The sequence below is a fragment of the Nyctereutes procyonoides genome, unplaced genomic scaffold, assembly GCF_905146905.1.
Source record: "Nyctereutes procyonoides isolate TBG_1078 unplaced genomic scaffold, NYPRO_anot_genome, whole genome shotgun sequence".
Lineage (NCBI taxonomy): Eukaryota > Metazoa > Chordata > Mammalia > Carnivora > Canidae > Nyctereutes > Nyctereutes procyonoides.
In genome coordinates this window covers 10,399,246-10,415,928 of record NW_026575146.1, presented here as the reverse complement: position 1 = coordinate 10,415,928, position 16,683 = coordinate 10,399,246, and the positions used below count along the sequence as shown (strand labels likewise).

At 37.9% G+C, this 16,683-nt stretch overlaps 2 protein-coding genes across 3 annotated transcripts in view; both read left to right on the top strand.

Moving 5' to 3' along the window:
- Positions 1-16,683, top strand: part of IPCEF1 (interaction protein for cytohesin exchange factors 1) — a 166,010-nt gene that overhangs the window by 54,061 nt on the left and 95,266 nt on the right. The gene's annotated exons all lie outside the window — the stretch shown is intronic.
- LOC129499898 (28S ribosomal protein S14, mitochondrial-like) lies at positions 14,776-15,448 on the top strand. The gene has a single exon (XM_055309939.1). It carries the CDS (start codon positions 14,779-14,781, stop codon positions 15,163-15,165), a length of 387 nt encoding a protein of 128 aa, XP_055165914.1. The 5' UTR covers positions 14,776-14,778; the 3' UTR covers positions 15,166-15,448.

Below are 16,683 nucleotides of genomic sequence, written 5' to 3'. Positions count from 1 at the left end.
ATAGAGAGATACAGGCAGAGGGAAAAGTAGGCTCCCCTCAGGGAGCCTGATGGGGGACTCAATCCCAGATTCTGGGATCGCATCCTCAGCTGAAGGCAGATGCTCAACTGCTGAACCACTCAGGAGCCTCCGTTGAGGAATTTTAAGTGATAGTTTTCCTACTTATGCTTTTCATTGGTGGTTTGCAAACTAGTTACTCAAAGGTATTGACAAAAATTGGTGGATTTTACTACCTTTAAAAGTGTCAAGTACTTTTTCTAGCAAAACACTTCTGACACTCAGATTAGGGGCCTTCCTGTTATGAAAGGTATGTGGAAAGAACCTGGCTTGTTGTCAGAAAAAGATATGTAATGAGGCAACCTTGCATTGATGGAAACACTAGGTTAGATGAACTCTATGGACTCTTATAACATAAAACTTGACAATTCTTATGGAAGATGATAGTCAGCCAATGACCAAATTAGATAATCTGAGTTTTGCTAAGCATTATAGAAATTCTTGTGCTGAACAAAGTCACAGACATTATAGTGGTGAAAATGACAGTCTCTGAATTCAGATGGCCTGGGTTTGATCTCGTCTCTGGCACTACTAGCTATGTGACCTTGGTTATTTCACTTAACATGTATGTGCCTCACTCTCCTCACCTGGTGAAGGGAGATAGTACTAGTACCTCCTAAAGCTGATGCAAGGATTTGATGAGTTAAGTTGACCATAGCTCTTAGAACAAAACTTAGTGTACAGTTAGGTACTCAATCAGTGTTAGTTATGAGAGATGAATGGATGATATTGTCATCAGTTGAGGCATCTGTTTCTCTTGGAGATTCTTATACAGTTCTCACTAAACCCCCAAATTTATGACCTTTAAGAGTAGAGTGCATCTGGTAATGATTTCTTTGAGTTTCCAGCAACTGATCTCTTCAAGTATTTTGCTGCTGTCTTGGCTTTACCTAACATGAAGACAAAGCTCAGACTAATCATTGCTTTCTCCTTACCCCAACCTTGTGGATATTACTTCTATCATATCATTTTCTGAGCTCAATTTCCCATCTTCCCCTCATTGCCTCATGCAGGCTTTTCTGCATGCATTGAAACACTTCTGGATCCCAGATTTTACAACAAAGAGACTTATTATAGTATTTTTTTTCTAGAAAAGTTAGATGTTTACCTAAAAGAAAGCATTGAGCCAGCTACTAGGATAATAAAACACCCTCCAACTTGATGCAAAAGCATATTAATAATTTTCATTTTTACCATTGTCGTTAAGCAATAGTAAAGGATCTTTGTTTTTATAGTAACTCTGGTATGTTAAAGGCATGATTCTTAGTCCAAGTATGTGTGATGAAACCAGAGAGTTCATATTTAGTTCTTACTTACAGGTCCCTACATCTCTGGTCCCATGATTATTTTGAGTTCTTCATAGAATGTTTCTTCACTTTTAAAAATTGTGGTAAAATACCCATACTGTAAAATTTACCATGTGAGCCATTTTTATTCCATATCAAATATATCCATGTTTGGTGGTATTAAATACATTCATGTTACTGTGCAACTACCACCACCATCCATCCTCATAATTCTTTTCATCTTGTAGAACTAAAACTTTATACACATTAAACAATAACTCTCGATCTCCCCTCCCCTCAGCCCCTGGCAACCACCATTATACTTTTTGTCTTTATGATTTTGAAGTGCTAGTAAGTACTTCATTGTAAGTGGTACTGTACAGTATTTTTCTTTCTGTGACTGGCTTATTTCACTTAGTGTAATGCCTTCAAGGCTCACTTACGTTATATAGCACAGGTCAGAATTCCTTCCTTTAAAAGTCGAATAATATTCCATTGTGTGTATGTACCACAGTATGCTTAACTACTTCTCTGTTGATAGACACTTGGATTACTTCCACATTTTAGCTATTGTGAATAATGTTCCTGTGAACATAGATGTAGAAGTATCTCATTGAAACCCTGCCTTCAATACTTGGTAAATACCCAGAAGTGGAAGTGTTGGGGCATATGTTAATTCTATTTTAAATTTTAAGTTGTTTTCCACAGCAGCTGTACCATTTTACATTCCCACCAACATTTCAGAGCATTCTTAAGTACAGAATGCTTGTCTAATTATTTTGACATATTCCTACTGGGCAGTGAATATTGTGAAGTTTTAAGTGATACATTTTGAACACAAGGTTGTATTTTTCCAATTCATTTTTTCCTGCTGCGCCTATGAGGGTTATGTTCTAAGACCTACTTAATTTATGTTACCAGGTGATTTAGAGCATCAATGGACTTTTTCCAGAACAGAAACACGTGGGGCCGAATTTCATACCTCTAATGGAAAAACAACTGGGACTCCAAGGATTTCTGGCTTAGTTTAAAATAAACTCTATGTTAAAATCTTGTGAGCTGGCAGTTAAGGAATAGATGACCACATATGTTTTCTTCTGAAGGCTCATGATTTTTTTTTTCTTTTTGCACAAAATATGCCAATGTGAACAGGAATGGGGACAACTGGATTACCAAGAGAGACTTGGCTAGCTGAAAAAAAAAAAACAAATTTATATTAAGGTTTGAAAGAGAATCTGTAAGCTTTTCAAATTATCAAGAGAACAGGTTAACATTTGTGGTATTTTTTTTCTGGCTAAATAATATTTGTGTACTCTTAAATTCTGGTTCAAAAATACAGATATAGCTTTCTAAGCGACAGAACCCAATTATGAGAATTCAGAACCCAAAACTGAGAGATTATTAGTGGAAAGTCTCAGTCTTTTGAGGTTATTTTCACAAATCAGTTGGGCACTTTCTCAGAAAATCTTCTGCACTTATCATTTATGTACAATGAGCATAGGGAGGAGGAGAGGAGGAGGAATAAGCTTACTCAGGGAGGAAAATATTCTGATTGCCAGATATTTCATTTTTCCTTTGTTTATTATACTCCATAGAAATACCGATGTCTTTCCTAATAAAACTACTTTCCATCTAAAGTGTCCAGAAAAGGGTTTAATGACCTTGGGTATATGTCAGTTTACTTTACACAGGAAAAATCTAAACATAAATAAATTTAGCAAAAAAAAAGAAAGAAAGAAATTTAGCAAAGACTTTCATAAATGAATAGTGAGGCACAGGGAGCTCTCATCAGGGGGTGGAAAGGCTATGCTGTGGAGGCAAATGAACCTTGAAACCTCACTGCCTTAATACAAGGAATTTTTATTTCTTATTCACACTGTATGTTCTGGTCACACGAGAGGGGAAGTCCCCTCTTCTCCACATGATCTCTCAGGCTGATGGAAGCTCCACCTCTTCGTGGCACCACCATGCTAGCAGGTGGCTTCAGGGTTTGTCATGATGGGTGAAGAGAGAAAGTGGAGCACTCATACTCTTCCCTAGACTGGAAGTGATGCACATCACCTCCACCCAGAGCTGATGGGTCAGAACTAGTCACGTGACCTCTCCCAACAACCTGGGGCCAGTGGTCTTCTGGGGGGCACAAGGGAGGAAAGAAAAACTAGATTTAATGAGTGTCAATAATTTCCTCTTTGATGAATTTTGCTGGAAAGTCTTGAATTGGGCATTTCTGTAAAACAATTTTCCTTCCTGAATCAGTCACATTTATGTTTTACCATGTAGGTAAGTAATTTTCATGTCTTTGTATTAATTGCACGTATTTCATGTGCTAATTTTAGGTAGGAATAAATAAAACAAGGATTATTGAAAAGGAAGCAGTAAGGTATAGAAATAGTGAATTATGGAAAAAATGTCTAAAGAAAAAAATGGCCCTCATATGTCAATGTATCTCTGGGCTTCATTTGTGTTATTAATCATATTTCATTATTTCTTTTTCTTTTCTATAAAACCATAACTTGAAATTAAATGGAACTCCAAGTGCAGTAAGAATTGATTGCAAAATCAGTGCCAGGAATATGGAACTGGAAATAAGAAACCATACTTTAGATCAGCTTTAATAGATTATTCTGAATTTATTTTATACTTCGGGGCTTTTTTTCCACTGTATGGTCATCTTTTTCTGAGTCTTAATTTCATGGTTTTATTTATTTGTTTGTTTTCTTGCCTTTCTTATATTTCATGTTTCCTTCCTTAAATTTTTCTTTTTATCAAAATATTTTATCAAGCAATACTTTCATATCAGGCACATGGAGAATAAGCATGTCTGCAAATGTCTTTATTTTGCCCTCATGATTAATTGTGCGTTTGGATATGGAATTTTATGTATACCTTTTTTTGGATTCATAACTTTGAAGGCATTCCTCGGATAACCTCTAACATTCCATGTTGCCTGTAAGAGATCTGATGTTATTCTTGCTTCTTTGTAGATACCATTTTATCCCATTGGTAAACTTTGAGAATTCTTTGTATGCCTTTGAAATTCTGCAATTCCATAAGTCATACTAAGCTCTTCATCTTCTTAAATATGTCTAGTTCAGCACTTTGTGGCACAGGAAGATTTCTTTTTCCTCCTCTCTCCTTGGGCTCTCCTGTCACTGTTTTGGTTTTGTTCTCTATCCTCCCCACCGAGTCACTGAGGTCACCAAGGTGGTCACTGCTAACTCCAGGTTTGCCCTGTGCTCATGGCTCAAATCTCAGGAAAAAAAATGACGTCCCTTTCCTCAATGCTGTAGGCAGAATTTCCTGGCTAACCTTAACCTCTTTTCTGAATTGGCCATTGTGACAAAGATGTTAAATACTTTGGTCCATTTACTTCTTACACCTCTCCCTTCATTGTGGTCCAAGGCATTCTCATATCTTCTGTGGATTACTGCGGTAGCCTTGTAACTGGCCTCCGGGTTTATGTTTTTGCTTCCTTCATTCTCTTGTTAATGCTGAAGCCAGAGCTGTTAACATGTGTGTCAGATCAAACTCTATAAAGCTGGCCTGTTTCACTTCATGAAAAGCCGAAGTCTTTAACAGTAACTCAAAAGACAAGACCACCCACGATCCTCATGAGCTGGCCTCCCATATTTCCTCTGGCCTCATCTCCTACCTCTCTCCCCCCATTGCACACTCATCCTCTGCCATGCTGGCCTCCCTGCTGTGCCTTACACATGCCAGACACATTTTCAGTTCCCAGTTCAGGCCTCTGCCTTGGCTGTTCTCTAAACCTGGCTGCTCCACCCTTAGATTTCCACTGACTGCTTCCTTACCTCTTTCTGGTCTTCACACAAATGTCATGGATTTAGTGAGAATGTTCTCCTTCATGTATTTAAAATGACAACCCTCTAAATTACTTGTCTCTATTATATTTTTCTTCATTTATTTCCATATCATATGTCGTTTATTTTATTTATTTATCTTGTTAATTGTTTACCCCCATGAAAGGTAAATCTCAGGAGGGCAAGGAGGTTTTATCTCTTCAGTGTTCTATCTTCAGACTAAAACTATGCCTGCTTCGTAGTTAGCCAATAAATATTCAATAAATGAGTGAATGATTGGCAAACCTAAGCCATATGCTGGCCCCTGTTTGGGGGGATGTGGGACCATATGATTGACAGTGCCACAAGGAGAGGAAGTAAAAGGAGCTGGTGAGACAAAGATTAATAAATGTCCAAGAGAAGATCCTTCTGGTGAGCATTGAGAAGTGGGATCTCTGTTAAAAGGGGACAAAATGAGTAGGTGGAAGAAAGAAGCAGACTCAGAAACAGGATAGTAATTTTCTAACTTGCCTGATTTTGAATTTTGAGTGTATATAATTGTCCTTATATGTTACAATAATCTTTAAATATTAGGTGATTTTGCCTGGAAAAAACTTACAGGCAATATTTTTTTTTCTGCTTTTCTCCGTACTTTGTTTCCAATTTCCATTAGATTTTTACACCCTCTGACCAATGTATGGAAGAATAAGATAGATTTGGGCAAAGAATATTTTTCTTCTTTCAGGAGAGCAGGTTGCAACATGGGTTATCAGGCAATCTCTCTACATTAGATTTCTTCTTAATCGTTTGCCTGCATCTGAATAAAATTTTTGAAGTTAATTTCAGGCTGAATAATTGGCAGGCTAAGAGCTGTCACTCAGAAGTTTTTATTTGTACCTAATGTCTCCTCCTCTCATTATCAGTTTTGCTGGAGTTCTATTTTATTAAGTTTTGTCCAAAGAACTGGCTTTGTGTTTTATTAATCTTCTCTATATTTTTCTATTTCATTGATTTCTGCTTTTATTTTTCCTATTTCTTTCTTGGTTTGCTAGTGTGCTATTTTTCCATTTTCATGTGGTGAGCCCTTATCTTATTTGTTTTTCATTCCTCCTTGCATTTTGTTGAATGTATTTAAGATATACATCTTCCTCTAAAACATACTTTAGTTATATCCCTTAAAGATTTTAATGCATAGTGTTTTCAATGGTGGTAAATTCTAAATATTTCTCATTTGATTTCCTTCTTGATTTAAATTTTCTTTTAGTAGTTCCATTTGTGGTAGTTCATGGCTTCCTTGCTTTCTTTTATACTGTTATGACCCAAGTGTACTTTACTAAATGATGGTCTAGTTTTGCCTATTTATATTCTTTTGTGTCTGTCTTCTTTCTCTCAGTATTATGTGACTCTGAGTAGAAGTAATTTTTTCCCTCTTTATTGCTAAGTAGTGTTCCATTGTATGACTATCCACTTTCCTGTTGATGGACATTTGGGTTTTTATGAACATTTTGGCTATTATTAATAAAGCTGCTAGAAACATTGTTATACATGTGTTCAGTGTACATGTGCATGCATATCTGATGCATGTGCACCTAACAGTAAAATTTATGGATCATAGACTATGCATGTGATCAACTTTAGCAGATATTGCTAAACAGTTTTCCAGAATGGTTGCTCCAATGTACACTCCCAACAGTAGTGTTTGAGAGTTTTTTAAATTAGTTTTACAATGTTGCTGACACATGGTATTGTCAGTCTTTTAAAATTTCATGATTTTAGCAATTTTGCCTTGCATTTCCCTGATTGTTACTGAGGTTAAGCACCTTTTATTATGTATTTGGCTAATTGATATCCTCTTTTGTAAAATGGCTATTGAGTCCTTTCCCATTTTTCTCTTGGGTTTTTTGCTTCTTTCTTAATGATTTATAGAACTCCTTCATACATTCTGGTATAGGATTATATAAGTAAAATTTACTGTACATATCTTTCCTCATTCACTTCCTTGCTTTTACAATCCCTAATGTTGTCTTTGGGTAAGTGGAAATTCTTAATTTCAGAGTGTTCCAACTTATGAAGATTTTCCTTTATGGTTAGAGCCAAAGAGGAAGTAGATGTATTTTCAATAAATGATACTCAAACAGTGGTAATTAATTTAAAAAATGAAACTTTATTCTTATTTGAAGCTATGATCAAAAATGAATTGTAAGTAGAAGGGGTACCTAGGAAGTTCAGTTGGTTAAGCATCTGACTCTTGGTTTCCACTCAGATCATGATCTCAGAGCCATGAGACTGGGCCCCACTTGGGGTTCTGTACTCAGTGCAGAGTTTTCTTGACATTCTCTCTCTCCCTTTGTCCCCTGCTCTCTAAAAATAAATAAATAAATCTTAAAAAATATCAATTGTAAGTAGAGTGCCAATCTAACATGAGAGGCAGACAATAAAAGTTCTAGAAGAAAAGGTAGGATAATCCTTAAGACTATAAGATAGTAGAATTAGCAGCAAATTAAAAACACTAACCACAGTCATCTTTATATTCCCCTGAATGTTGTCAACTAATTAATGAACATGACATACCTCTCCATTTATTTAGCTCTTTAATTTCTTTCAATGTTTTATAGATTTACAAATTTCTTTGTAGAAGTATTACACATCTTTTGTTAGATTCATTCTAATTATGTGAAAGTTTGATGATGTTGCTGTATATGTATTTTCTTAAAAATTTTATTTTAGTGCTATTTTTGTAGTATATAAAAATGATATTGATTTTTACATATTGGCCTTGTATCTAGCAACCCTTCTCTTCCACCTTTTAGTTTTAATAATTCATGTGTAGGATCTTTTCCACATGTAATACCATCTGAAAATACAATCTTAATTTCTTATTTTTAATCATTATAGTTTTTATTTTTAATTAATTTTAAATTTAATTTTAATCAATTTAAAAATTTAATAAAAATTAAAATAATTTTAAATTGATTCTTAAACGAGCCCTTCTAATACAATGTGGTTGAATGATGGTGAACATGGTTGGTTTATTCCTAATATTAAAGAGAAAGGTTTCAACATTTCATCATCAAATATGTGATGGAGAAAGTAAAGACCACTTTACGTATTGAAAACTGTGGAGTAAGGACTTTCTTGTTTTGTCCATGATAGGATTTGGGAAGGATGAGGCTTGGCAGCTCATCTCTGTTCCACCCAGTTTTAGCTGGAGTGGTTGGGAGGAAAATCTACTTCTAAAATCACTTTTTCATTTCCACATCTAGAGTCTCAGCATCCTTTGGCTTCTTGTTCTGCACTGGGCACTTCATTCTCCTGGGACTATCCACATGGGTTTTTACAGCACGACTATCGGAGAGTAATCAGACTGTGTAAATGTCATCTGCCTCCCCCCAGAATAAGCCTACTTCTTTCAGATCTAGAATCCTATGAACGTGAGTCCCTGAGGTCATATTAATGTCAGTTAAGCATACCTATTTAATTAAAAATGATTTCTAATCTGAACTTGGGTCATAACCAAATTTCAGTAATATGGGGTAAAGAAAAAAAGAGATGATTCCTTGTTTTTTTTTTTTTTTTTTGATTCCTTGTTTTTTGTGATGACAGACTTTTACTTTTGAGGTTAGATGATGTTATCTAGGGTGGTGAAAGAGTGGCAGGTGCACCAGTTGACTGTGAGGATGTGGATATAAAACTGTGTAGGTGAGGTGTGAGTGAGAATGGCAGTGTGAAGTAACAAGGCTGGGTGGGCCACAGGAAGCTGGGCTGGGGAAAAAAAAAGTCTTTGGCTTTACTGAATTAAAAGCAAGAATAAAATAACCTAAAGACAAATGGAAAATCTCACACACAAAGTCTAGAAATGGATGGAAACAGAAGAATAATCATACCTGTGTTCAGGGAAAGGTGAACTGAAGTGTCTGGCCTATTACAATCTGTCCTATAATTTTTGTATTACTTCTCAGGACTCATGCAGTAAGATAGCTTAATGAAAAAACAAATAGAAGAGCAAACATTTCCTTTAGAAAGAAACACAAAATATTCATTTGTAAAACCTAAATTTCTGAGTTTAAAACTCTGGTAGCAGGGATCCCTGGGTGGCGCAGCGGTTTAGCGCCTGCCTTTGGCCCAGGGCTCGATCCTGGAGGCCCAGGATCGAATCCCACGTCGGGCTCCCGGTGCATGGAGCCTGCTTCTCCCTCTGCCTATGTCTCTGCCTCTCTCTCTCTCTCTCTGTGTGTGACTATCATAAATAAATAAAAATTAAAAAAAAATAAAACTCTGGTAGCTAAAAAAAAAAAAAAAAAGCTCTATTGAAAACAAGAGTGTTAAATGAGGGAGTCAATGTTTTCAGTATTGGTCTCCAGCTAACTAGTGTACTTACCATGTTGGTCCACTAGGTGTCTCTTTGCATTCGTGTTATGATTCCAGCCAGAGAAAGCCATCTATTCTTGAAGGAGATGGTATACTTGTATTGTGTCAACAAATGTCTCAATTGAAGGGTATGTAGAATAACTTTAATTTAGCAATTCTTCCAAAAGGATAAATAGGTGTGTCTTGGCTACATCTGTCACTCTTGCTTTAGAAGTTTTGGAAACCTTAACCCAACATTGTCAACAGAAGCAAAACTCAGGTACTTGGATCAGGGTTGTTGGCAAGCTAAGAAGAGGGAATAGCCTGCCCATTTCGGATGACGACCTGGAGGTCAGCCCCACATTATTTCTGAACGAAAGCTTGGAGAGGATACTCAATTACCAAACAGGCTGTGTTTGGCTCTCCAGTGTCTCTTTCTAGGAGCTCTATTCCTTCCTGATCTGATCCTTCAGCATGACCCAGTGGCAGCTGATCTGTGGACACACATGTGGCCCTTTGAGCAAGCTGTAAATTACTTTGAGTCACATAAGCCCCTTCTGAATTGTCCAAATTTGGTAAATAACTTACCTACTCTAACTTATCCTAAAGATAGGGTCAATATATGCCAGTAGGTATTTATTAGGCACCCACTGTATGCCTGGACTTCGGTAGCTACAAGAATTATGCTACTCTTTCATCCTGCAAGAATGTAACGAGATTTACTATTTGCAGGAAAATTAAGCATGTTGCTAAGGAGAAGTTAAAAAGGCAAAGTTTATTATAAGAGACAATACTGCTCATGTCCAAAGCCTGGAGTCTGAAGACCTGAATTCAAATTTTGACTTTATAACTTCCTAGCTGTGTAATGCAGGTGGTCTACTTGCTCTGTATGGTAGTTTATTTTTGAAAGTATAGGTGATGTTACTTTATAGAGTTGACATGCATGCAGACTAAAAACAGTTTGTAGTAATTCTGCCTAATATCATTGTAAGAGCCTCTAAGAGAAGTCACTCTATTCTTCAAAAATTTTTTTTCTCAGTTTTTTTGAGAAATAAATGACATCACTATGTAAGGTCAAGGTATACAGCATGATGGTTTTTCTTTTTTTCTTGAAATATGGTTGATGTATAGTATCTTCATTTCAGGCATACCATATAGTAATTCAACACTTATATCCATTATGAAATGATCACCATGATGTCTAGTTACCATCAGTCACCATACAAAGTTATCACATTATTATTGACTGTATTCCCCGACAGCATAATGGTTTGGTTTACATATATTGTGAAATGACTACTCAAATTGCTTCAGCAAACATCCATCTGACAGAAATATGGTAAAAAAGAAGAAAGAACAAAAAAAGGGGAAAAAATTTCTCCTTGTGATAATAATTCTTAGCATTTCCTCCTATGTCATACACCAGTGCTAGCTAGTCATCACAGTGTACATTATATCTCTAGTGCTTAGTTATCTTATAACAGGAAGTTTGTACCTTTTGACCACTGTCCTACTGTTCCCCCTCCCCCAATCCCTGCTTCTGGTAATCACAAGTCTGATCTCTTTTTCTATGAGTTTGCTTGTTTCTTTTAGATTCATGTATGTCTTTTTCTGACTTATTTCACTTAGTGTAATACCTTTAAAGTCCATCCATGTTGTACCAAATAGCAAGATTTCCTTTTTTTAATGGTTGAATAATATTTCATTGCATATATATATGCACCAAAATTTTTATATATATATACCAAAATTTCTATATATACCAAAATTTCTTTATCCATTCATCTATTGATGGACATTTGGGTTGCTTGTGTGTCTTGATTATTAATGAAGAATGCTATGATCATGGGGGCTCAGGCATCTCATCAAGTTAGTGTTTTGATTTCCTTCAGATAAATACTCAGAAGTGGAATTGCTGGATCATATGGTAATTCTAATTTTAATTTTTTGAGGATCCTCCATACTGTTTTCCATAGTGGCTGCACCAATTTACCCACCAACAGTGTGTGAGGGTTCAGTTTTCTCCACATGCTCGCCAACATTTGTCATCTCTTGTTTTTTTGATGATGGATGGCTATTTTAACAGGCATGGAGGTGGGCTCGTTGTGGTTTTAATTTACATTTTCCTAGTGACTAGTGATGTTCAGCATCTTTTCATGTACCCATTGACTTTCATATATCTTCTTTGGAGAAATGTCTGTTCAGGTCCTTTACCCATTTTTTTGATTGGGTTATTTGGTTTTTCGCTCTTGAGTTGTAGAGGTTCTTTATATGTTTTGGATATTAACCCTTTAACATGCCTTGGAAGTACTTTTTTCCCATTCTGTAGGTTTTTCTTTTTACTTTGTCGATGGATTCTTTTGTTGAGCAAAAGCTTCTAAGTTTGATTTGGTCCCAGTTGTTTATTTTTGATTTTGTTGCTTGTGCATTAGGTGTCCTATCCAAGAAATCATTACTAAGACCCATGCCAGGGAGCTTTGTTCCTTGTGCTTTCTTGTAGGAGTTTCATGGTTTTAGGCATTGAATTTAGGTCTTCTGTCTATTTCAAGTTAAGTTTAGGTGGTGAAAGATACAGTGTAGGAGTGCTGACAATACTGACTCTATCTTTGGCCCTCCTTGTTCATGTCGGCACAATGACATGGAGGTTAATATATGCCCTCCCCGGAATGCAGGAAGGCTGGTTTTGAACTTCTCTCTGGCACGCAGATGGCACCACTTTAGATAGCTACCCTTTGACCTCACCATGATGCCCCTCACTCTATAAAAGCTGTGGACTAAAGTCTGCACTTTGTGGAGAATAGCTGCTACTGGGTCATCTATTCGTCCAATCCCACTGTCAGTAAGTTACCCTGAATAAAACTGTGTCAACAGTATGGAGTGGCTTACTTTCCTTTTTGGTCTCAAAGGACCTTCTCAATTTGGAAGATGTATTACTGTCCCTCCTCCACTTTCTAATGTATGGGTTCCATTTCATTTGTTTAAATATTTGAATATCCAATTATCTAGCAACATTTATTAAAGAGATTGTCTTTCTCCACTGAGTACCCTTGGCTCTCTTGCCAAATATTAGTCAACCATATAAGCCTGGGTTTATTTCTGGGCTTTCAAATTCTATTCTAGTGGTCTATTTGTCTATTTTTATGCCATTACTATCTGGTTTCTATGAGTATAGCTTTATAGTACAGCTTGAAGTTAGGCAGTGTGATACCTCCTCCTTTGTCCTTCTCAATATTTCTTCAACTATTTGGGGGTCTTATGTGTTTCCACATAAATTTTAGTTTTTTTTTCTATTTTAAAAAGTGCCATGGGAAATTTGATAGGGATTGCATTAAATCAAAGGATGGCTTTGGTAGTACTGACATTTTAACAATATTAATTCTTCCAGTCTGTGAAAACAGAATAACTTTCCATTTATTTCTATATTCTTTAATTTCTTTTTTCAGTGTCATGTAGTTTTCAGGTTAGAGCTCTTTCATCTCCTTATAAATACTTATTCCTAAGTATTTTATTATAAATGAAATTAATTTCTTTACTTCTTTTAAAGAAATTTTGTTGTAGTATATAAAAACACTACTGGTATTTTTGTATCAGTTTTGTATCAATTTTGAATCCTGCAAATTTACTAAATTCATTGATAGATCTAACAGTTTTAATGCAAATATTGTGTTTTTTTTAATCGTGTCCTATAATTCTCATAGGCTTTCTTCATTCTTTTTCATTTTTTAATTTTTGCCCTTCTAACTGGGTAATTTCCCATGTCCTGTCATGCAGGTCACTGATTCTTTCTTCTGCATTGTCAAATCTACTTTTGAAATTCTATCAAATTTATATTTTTTAACTTGAGAATTTATTTTTTATGGTTATTATTTCCTTCAAACTTCTCATTTTGTTCATGCATTGTTTTCTTAATTTTGTTTACTTGTCTGTGTTATCTTATAGTTCACTAAACTTTCCAAAGAGGATTATTCTGAATTCTTTGACTTGCAGTTCACAGGTATCCATTTCTTTTTTTTTCTTCCAGTTTTTATTTAAATTCCAGTTAGTTAACATACAGTGTAAATATTAGGTCCAGAGGGCAGCCCAGGTGGCTCAGTGGTTTAGCGCCACCTTCAGCCCAGGGTTGGTGCTGAAGACCTGAGATTGAAACCCCTTCAGGCTTCCTTCATGGAGCCTGCTTATCCCTCTGCCTGTGTCTGTGCCTCTCTCTCTCTCTCTCTCTCTCTCTCTCTCTCTCTCTCTGTGTGTGTGTGTGTGTGTGTGTGTCTCATGAATAAATAAATAAAACCTTAAAAAAATATATTAGGTACAGTATAGAATTTATTGATATCCATTTCTTTAGGGCCGGTTATTAGAGCTTTACCAGTTTCCTTTGGCGGTGTCATATTTACCTGATATGTGTGTGTGTGTGTATGTGTGTGTATGTAATCCTTATTTCTTTATGTTGGTAATGGGGCTCCTTTTCCAGACTTTACAGGTTTTCTTTGGCAGAGTTAGTTTTTTTTTTTACCAGTTAGCTCAGTTTGGGTTTCCAGGTGTGTCTTCTGGTAATATCTTTGGGCAGGTGAGACCTGCTATTGTCTATTTTTGGGTGAGGCAACTGTTTGAGCTTTAATGATGGAGAAAGGGGGGTGTGCCACTGGTTGAGCACAGTTGTATAGGAGTACTGGCTTGGCTCCTTACCCAAGTAGGCTGTAGGATAGGTCCCACAGTTGCCTGAATTCTTTGGTCGGGGTTACTAGCTGGTTGGGACTGGGTACTATATTCAATAGCAGTTGAGGCTATAAATTAGCATCCCAGCCCTGGGAGGACAATAGGCCAGGGCCCAGGCCTAAGCAGCTTGTTGTTTGAGGACCTGAGTCAGGCCTGAGGGTGCACTGAATCCCCTGGTCAGGTGAACCCACCAATTTTTCTCTGCAGATGAGGGAAGCCACCAGCTATGCTGTTCAAGTGCCACTATATGTAGGGCTGTTGAATGTGCCCTGCAGCTTCATGTGCACTCTGGTTAAATTCTCGTCAGACAGGCTAAAGGCTATATTCAGTGATGAGTGGGGCTATGAATTAGATTCCCTGCCCAAGTGTGGTGTAAGCAGCTCTATAGCCAGTAAAGCTCTTTGTTGTCTTAACTCAAGCCGAGTTGCATCCTGAGTTCCCTGGCCAAACAGGGCCAACTGGCTTTGCTCTGCAAACCATTGGCTCTGTCTGCCCTACTCTTGACTCAAGCACCACTGGGCTATACAGCTCTCAGTTGTTTTCACCAGTGTTCTGATTTGATGGGGCCAGCAGACAACATGGCGGCCTCCATGCTGGGCTCTCTGCTGCGGACCGTCCGGCAGATGGTTCCTTCATCAGCTTCAGGCCAAGTTCGAGGTTATTACGTGGACTGGAAAATGTTGCGTGATGTGAAGAGACGAAAAATGGCCTATGAATATGCAGATGAGAGGCTATGGATCAATTCACTCAGAAAGAATACCATCTTGCCAAAAGATCTTCAGGAAGTGGCTGATGGAGAAATTGCCGCCCTTCCCCGGGATAGCTGTCCTGTCAGAATCCGAAATCGGTGTGTTATGACATCCCGTCCACGTGGTGTAAAGCGACGCTGGAGGCTTAGTCGTATTGTCTTCCGTCACTTAGCAGACCACGGGCAGCTGTCCGGGGTCCAGCGAGCAGTATGGTAACCGGCTTCTGAACCTTCTGAGCAGGGAAACCAGTTCTGGCAAGAAGAGACCTCTCTGCTCGGGGAAAACCTAGTTTCACAGGGGTGCAGCATGGGAGTCTGCTCTGCCTGATGCTGCCTACGGTTAAAGTACTTTTTAACTTCAAATGAAGAAATTTGGATGTTTCATTCTGTCTGTGAATTCCAGCTATCTGGGAATTATCTTTTCTCTTGGACTTAAAAATGAAACACACTGTTTCCATGCATGGTACAAGGAGTAGAGTAATAAAAAAATATTCTGTGAAAAAAAAAAAAAACAAAAACAACAACAACAACAAAAAAAAAAACAAAAAAAACTCTCCACAGCTGGTAGGGCTATGTTTCAGCCCCCTTGCCTGGGTAGGAGGAAAGGAGCCATTCCAGGCTATCCTCAACTTCCAAAATGGGCTGTCTGGTGGGGAGGGACCAGGAGCTACTCTCAGCCTTGGCTGTGAATGAATCCCCCTGCCCAAATATAGCACAGGAAACCTTTACACTTGGTACTGGCTGTGCTCTGGAGGAGACCAGCTCTGTTCACTTATCTCTTGGCTCCAGCGCCACTGGGCGGCACAGCTTCCAGGACTTGTCATCAGCCCTTTTCCTCAGGTGGAGCTGGAAGGCATCTCCACAGCAGGTGGGGCTCTGATTCAGCACCTTGCCAGGGTATGGGCAAAACAGCTCTGGGGCTGGCAAAACTTGTTTTAGGATATTAGACAGACCTGCACCTCCCCCATGAGTTGCCTGTCATAATGCAGCCCCAACTTGGTTCTATAGATGAACAAAGCCACTGGTTGGGATTACTGCTTGGGCACTGCAGGCGTGAACTTGGTCTGCCAAGATCTTTGTGCTAGTTCTTGTAAGGCCCTCCCCTTTTCTCCATTACAGGTTTTTGGTGGCTGGGCCTTACAAATTTCTCTGTAATCCTTGTGGTGCAATATTAGAGTAGAGGCTCCCTATGAAGCGACTCACAATGCCGGCGGAGACTGGTTGTCCCCCTGGGTTCTTTTTTGCCACTGGAAGACCTGGAGGCTCAAAGGAGACCTCTACACATAATGCTGCCCTGTTCTGGGGGAGGGCAATGCAGTCAATATGTAGCCACTTCTCTTATCCTTCTAAGGCATTGTTTTGATCTTGGAGGCTCACAGTGCTTCTTTGGCCTCACCCTCGTGCGCTAGGATTCTCTTAGTGGTATCCTGTTCTTGAATAGATGCTACTTGTCCTTTTTGTGAGGAGGAACAAAATAAGAAACAATTTCTGTCATCGTCTTGGTAATGTCACACTAGTCATCCTATTCTTAATAAAGAAGCCTTCCCATGATTATGCATAGCAGTTTAGTTCCTTACGGTCTCTACCTCTCCTGTCTGACAAGGCCTGGGGCACTACTGTTGCAAAATCATAAGGCATGTGAAAGTGATATTTCTCAGTGAAAGAGCTAGCCAGACAAAAGAGGACTTTTGGCTCAACTCCACAGCAATAGGTGCAAACAGCAGGCAGCTTGTGT

Excerpts from the sequence above, each read along its gene's own strand:
- LOC129499898 (XM_055309939.1), top strand. The coding sequence starts at position 14,779 with ATGGCGGCCTCCATGCTGGGCTCTCTGCTGCGGACCGTCCGGCAGATG.